We start from the raw sequence: 6,667 nt of genomic DNA, 5'->3' as shown, positions 1-6,667 counted from the left end.
ATAAAAACCCAACAATGAGAAGTGCTGCTTCACATACTCAGGAAGTACATTCATGCAACATGTCAGCGACGTCACATCGACAGCTTGAAAGGTCTCCTTGAAAAACAAAGTTGTGTGAAATACGTTGCTCCTGCACAACAACTAGATTTGTTCACCAGTATGGGGAAACTCATTTCTACCTACTTTATTAATGTGCCGTGTCATAGACCAAAATCCCATAAGACCAGTTAAGAACATAATTGTACCACAGGTCTGCAGTCGTTGTTAGACTAGTCATCTCGATACAGACACAATGTAAATACACTCAAACACCTACACACCAGACACCGTACCCTCCCTCTAGTTACATTCACTAAAATGCAGGTTTATGTATTAATTTAACACTGGCACTTCATTATCTCCTTACTTTATTTGCCTCTATTACCGTCTCAATACATAAGTCATCTTTAAGATTATTCATGTTTACACACACACTGGTGTTGATTTAGAAATAGTTCATTCTATGTTAAAGTTATTTAAAACTTTGTCACTTCTGCACTTGCCTTCTGCGGCTGGGACACTTGAATTCCCCGGGCATGGGATCGAAACTAGCACAGGCCCTCATGGCACCCATGTGACTGCCCGCCCCCTCTGCACCAGTGGAGGAGTAACTGAGTAACTGTACTCCAGTACTATACTGAGATGCAATATGTGGTACGTCTATGCTGCAGTTTGCCCCAATTTCATGCTTCTTTATACCTCCACTCCACTTCATTAAATAGGGACTCAATATGTGCAACAGTTACTTTGCAGATTAATATTTGACATTGTCTTCAGATTATATTAAATAAGAATCATGAAGTAGCTAACATAACTCCTGTGGTTTTAAACTCTTCTTTATGAGCAGAGAATGATAAACACTTGATAAAGAGCAAAACATTTTACTAATCAATTATGTGTTACACCTCCTCACTGTGCTTACACAATGCATATGCATCATATCAACATATAGGGGACTTTTGTTATATTGGTAAAGAAAAAAATATTAATTAATATTGTTTTATTGCCCAGCTTGAAGGATAATAATCCAATATCATATGAATTAAATTAGGAGGCCATTCTGCTCAACAAGTGCTGTTACTTTTGTAACTGGAGTGAACATTAATAACACAATGGGGAGTTCACTATTTGTATTCAGACGTAACGCTGATAAAAACAACAGTGAATAAAATAGAGGAGAGTGTGCTCGGTGTAAAATGAACGACCGTTAGTTTCCAGTACGAATGTTTCAGGTGTGTTACACAGACTGTACGTCAGTGTCCTTCCTGTAGTTTGACATTTGGCCCCACGCGGTATGTTTTCTCACGCTCAGCAGTGGACCAATCAAGGAGCAGCGTCCCGTTGCCAGGCAGTTGTCCAGGAAGCCGAGTTCGTCCTGTCCTGCAGTGAAGGTGAGTTCTGTCTCGTCCCTCAGTCATTCCTTATTAAACACTCTATTATTACACATCCACTGACTGTGGGCGACATCTTTAGACCGTGTCATGTTGCACGTTCGATTCCAGCGTGTCGTTACACTGCAGAGAGAAGAAACAGCTGCAGCCACATTAGATGGGTTTATTTATGTGCAGGGTTTGTGGGGTATTAAAAGTTAAGTGAAGTCAAGTTGAACATGAAGTGTGTCACTGTCCAGCTGAGGCTTCACGTGAATCCAGATGTTAGAGGGCAGCAGCGAGCTGCAGTTACGGTAATCCACCCCCTGGAGACTGCGCGGACACGCTCACTACCGCGTTTCTGTCCAATCCCGTCGCAGAGCTCCGTGACCTCATTAGCATAGCGCCAATCAGCGGACGCATGCAGATGAGTTGCCGGGTGTCATTGTCCCGGACCGTTTTAATGTGAACTCTCCAGATTTATCTCTCAGTTGCAGCGCAGCGTCAAAGATAAAGAAGTGCGTCAAGCGGAGGAGATAACACGCGGCGGACAAGAAGCCAGTGACTGAGCTCTGAGCCGGAGTTTATGTACAACATGACATTTGAGGAGCTAAACGGAGATTATTCTCAAGAAAGGTAAATATACGGTTTATGACTCATGTGGTCGTTGACGCGTGTGTAAGTGTGTCGGTGTGTCGGTGTGCAGCGAACGTTACATGGACTCGTGCACGACGGAGGTGATGTCGACGTGTTTTCTGGTGTAAAGAGCAACTCGCGGCTGAAGGTGGATGAGTTAGCTTAAAGTTTGACGGGCTAACTCCCTGCTGGAACTCCCGGGGTTAGCCAACAAACAGCGCTGCGGGCGAAGCGAGCAAAAAGTGTCCGAAAACAACATGGCAGCTTCTAAAGCGAACATTTCCACTTTAACACAGCTGTTAACGCGAGTTTAACCCCAAACGGTAAATGTCCGGTTGTTGTTTTCTAACGTGGGGAAGCTCGGACACATCTGGCAGCTGTGGCCGAAGCGACAGCCGGCGCCGGGTGCTAATTAGCCGGGAGTCCGGCTCGTGACATGAGTCCCGGGAAACGGACGCTTGAAAGTTATTTTTCGCTCTTGCCGATGTTAACTCTCTCTCGTGTCCGTGTTGCAGAATGGACACAGTGGCGAAGGCTTTGGAAGAAGTCCTCAGCTCGGCTTTGCCGCAGGGCTGCATCACGGTCGGTGTGTACGAGGCGGCCAAGTCTCTCAACGTGTAAGTACCTCAATGGTGTATTAATAACATGACAGATGCGGCTGTAAAATATAAATACTTGTAACTATGTGCATGTTTGTCTGAGCTACGATAGGATATGTGATTTTATTACTTATGCACGATATGTGGAGTTAAGTGTAGGCTTGTAGTTAATAAGTTACAATTGTTGACTATTTGCACAGCCTCCAGAAAAAGACACTTTTACCCATGCACAATATGTTTTGTTATGATTTAAGTAATGTATTTACTCACTACTGCTACTCACTGACTGTTATCTTGCCCTGTATGTGAGTCTGAAGCAATTGGATGCATACATGTCCTTCAAGATCCTTAAAGTATCTATTTTTCCTTCCCTCCTCAGAGACCCTGACAATGTGGTTCTGTGCATCCTGGCCACCGACGATGAGGACGTGAAAGACGTGGCCCTGCAGATCCACTTCACCCTCATCCAGGCTTTTTGCTGCGAGAACAACATCAACATCCTCAGAGTCAACACCACCCGGCGCCTGGCCGAGATTCTGGGAGGGGGAGCTGGTGGGAAACAGACTGGAGCGGAACCCATGGATCTCCACTGCGTCCTGGTCACTGTAAGTGTATTTTTCATCAAGCGATATGTTTGAGTAGCTACAGGACATGTTGTGATTTTACACATAATGAGGAGGTTTGTGCATGTGAGTGAAACTCTCAAGGGTGGACTAGTCAGTACTTGTTCCTGTGTATTTAGTAAACATGTGCACGACTCCTCCCTCATATGTCTCCTGAGGACTTTCTGTAGGAGGAGATACCTTGTCTGTGCACACCTTGTCTGAGATTATTTGGAAATCAGTGCAGTGGAAACCATATAAATGCATTTCAATAATTCCTCCTCTGTTTATTCTTATTCTCAGAGCCCACACTCAACGTCGTGGAAGGACCCCGCTTTGAGTAAAGTGAACCGCTTCTGCAGAGAGAGCCGCTGCATGGACCAGTGGGTACCAATCATCAACCTGCCTGAGCGATGAACCCCCAGCCACACAAACCTGTGAAAGGACATGTACTTAACCAGCCCAGGGAAAATGGTGTGAACCCTGTTGGACATCGTGCCACCCAGAGATCAAATTCCAAAGCACTGCTGATGGGGAAAGAACATTTTGGGGAGGAAATAAAAGACCCTGCTGTCTACATGGGATGTATTTAAAAGAAGAAGAAGAGGGCCGCTGGATGGACTTCCACTTTGGATAGGACAGTTTGAAGTTCCGTCTGTCAGCCTTTGAGATGGCGAGATTTGAAAAAAATAAAATAAAAGCCTGTATGCTTTTTAATGTGAAGCTGGACACTGTGCAAAAGGAGTATACCATGTGTTTGTTTGGTAAAGCCTCTGTTACCAGTCAGAGCAGTGAGGAGAAACTAGAACATGGAGCTGTTGAGTGGACCAAGGCCTCGGCCTCTCTCTGCAGAAACAAAGCACTTGTTGAAACACTGGACCTTTTTGCAATTTCACTTATTTGATTTCAATTGTTCATGTTGATGTTGCTATTGTCATAATTTAAAAAGGGAAGGGCTACACATCCAGTGAAGACACTCTGTGTATTTGGTGTTTCCTATGCCAGCTGGTTTTCTGCCAAAAGTAAAATAGTTCTTTTGTTACAATTCTAAGTTATTTCTAATGATATTTAAGTGTATTTATGTTTCATTTTTTACATAAACTATTTGCAAGAATCTGAATACAAAACATACACACATATGTATTGCTGTCAATAAAAAGTATTTTTGGAGTCAGACCTATTTGTTTTTCTTCTATTGTCCAATTCTGGAAATTTTAGCAGAGCCGAGCTGTATTCTAACCTTTAGCAGTTGTAAAAGAGGAGTCACGTGCAGATCACAGGGGTCATGTTGGCCTCTGTGGCCTCGGTGCCATCTCTGAGCTGAAGAGAACAATAATCCTCACCCTGTACGAGCTTCTGCCTCGGTCAGCAGGAACAGGTTCATTCATCCACACAGGTTCCCTTTTCACCAATTCTCAGTGATTTGCTGGAGAGTTTAGTGTTCATTTTCACCAGCTGATTCCTGGGGGGGGCATAGTTAAGTAGGGAATATGGATATTGGTTAACTAGATTTCACATATTGCAATACAAAGAAAGGTCACATTAGAAAGGTTTAGTGTGTTCAATTCAGTGTGTGAGGTTGCATGAGGTGTTTCCATGCTAGTTGTTGCTAACGCCCTCTGCACTCGGGACCAAAGTATGTGGTGTCGCTTACAGCAAAGCACATGACTGGAACAACTTGGAAATGATTATATAATGAGGGCATTGGCACGCGATGCAATCTTGTGCAAGACGGTTAGACCCCTCCCCCTCCTCCTCTTCCAACTGTGTCCCACACACAGGTGATCTCTGCAGAGTGGAATGTCAGTGATGTCACCGGGTTGAATCGAGGTGGGCAATCCCCTCGGAAAGTGCAGCGTCATGATCACGGGAAGAGAGGAGGCAAAGGCTGACCTTGGGTTGCACAACCGAGATCAGCTTCTCATGTGAGATAGACCATGTGATTATATTTCATAATGCTCAATCTAATGAGCCATGGCATCTTCTCAGTGGCAAAAAGTAAGATAAAAACTATTTTGCATTCGTCTACGTATTTCAAACGTGCCCTTATTGTCACATGGTTTCTGGAAAATCGGCCGGAAAGTTTTCCCAGCACATGCTTTCTTCTCCAGGTGCTGCTGAACCAGAAAACCGTAAACCATTTTCCTGAAATACAAGACAAGCAGGTAAAGAAATGGAAGGTTGAATGAAACTCAAAGTGCCATAACATCTATAGCATATTTAATATCACTAGGAAATATGAGGTCAACAAGTTTGCCCTCACAGAACACACTAATTCATAACTCTACAGTGTTGTAATGTGCCATTGTTGTGATCGGAGGGAAAAGGTTATTTAAAGATTGGCGCCGGGCTGATGTCAGCGCTGTGAAGCCACTTTGACCTTCCAGCGAAGAGTCTGAGGTCTGCATGACGCCATCAGCGCCTGCCGGCTGGTTGTATCGTGAGTCAAAGGTCGGGAGCAGTGTAATTTAGGGAGAAGAATTCCAAGATCTGATAAGTCATAATGCACTTTATATCATCATATACGCTTCAACATGGCGTAGAATGTATACAGCATTGTATCATCCTGGCTCATTGTGACTCAGATCAATACATAGCTCAGTGCATTGTGGGAGGGAGAAGGTATATATCAGGTTAAGATAACACTATTGCAGAATTGTGAGAAAATCCAGCATGAAATACAGTCTCACATGGAGCTCGCACAGATCCAGTCCCACGCAATGGTGCTGCAATAAATCCCTCATGGGGATTATAGAAATACACTCTATTTTAAGGAGGAATTTCCTGTTTGCAGATAATAGCTGAAAGAGCACAGAAGTATTCAGATCCTTAACTGGAGTAAATGTGGCAATAGTATATATGAAATACTTGGTATATGCCCACATATTACCTGACTTGTGCAGCGGTCAGTGGGGGAGAAAGTACTCAAAAGTAAAGCACAAATTATTATACAAAAATGTACTCAAGTAAAAGTAAGTAGTTGCTTTAAGTATAAATTAAGTATTACAACTAAAAGTAATTGCTGAGATGAGCCTCTTCCCTAATGCAACTTCATGTCTACTGTATATTTTGTTTTAATGCAACAATTCTAAATCTTCTTATGTTTGTGTGATATAAATTAGATATGACACTGCATTCAGCTGTGATTACAGCGTGAAAATAGGAACTTATATTTCTATAAGCTGCTGGGTCTACCGGAGCAGCAGAGGTGCCACTGCCCAGCTCCATCCCCCCCAACCCACAGCCCACCATCCTCCTCCACCATCACCCGCTGGTCCTCCCTCCCCTTCCTCTCCCCCACATCAGCACATTCCTACACACTGACACTGTAACTGCCAGGACAGATTTTCATGGTGAGGCACATGGTCAGCGACCCTGGCCGGTTGGCCTGCCAGCCACTGACCATCTCCCCCCACCCCCC

The 6,667-nt window shown here is 44.0% G+C and overlaps 1 protein-coding gene across 1 annotated transcript; it reads left to right on the top strand.

The window, feature by feature from the left end:
- The first annotated feature begins 1,885 nt into the window (after nt 1-1,885).
- On the top strand, nt 1,886-4,422 carry gadd45aa (growth arrest and DNA-damage-inducible, alpha, a). Its single transcript, XM_062404962.1, has 4 exons — nt 1,886-2,045; nt 2,561-2,662; nt 3,024-3,249; nt 3,550-4,422. Exons 1-4 carry the CDS (start codon nt 1,996-1,998, stop codon nt 3,661-3,663), a joined length of 492 nt encoding a protein of 163 aa, XP_062260946.1. The 5' UTR covers nt 1,886-1,995; the 3' UTR covers nt 3,664-4,422.
- The last annotated feature ends 2,245 nt before the right edge of the window (nt 4,423-6,667 follow it).

Source organism: Platichthys flesus, chromosome 14 (genome assembly GCF_949316205.1).
Source record: "Platichthys flesus chromosome 14, fPlaFle2.1, whole genome shotgun sequence".
NCBI classification, from domain to species: domain Eukaryota; kingdom Metazoa; phylum Chordata; class Actinopteri; order Pleuronectiformes; family Pleuronectidae; genus Platichthys; species Platichthys flesus.
The sequence above is the reverse complement of the archived record's forward strand: the minus strand, read 5'-3'. Positions and strand labels throughout refer to the sequence as shown.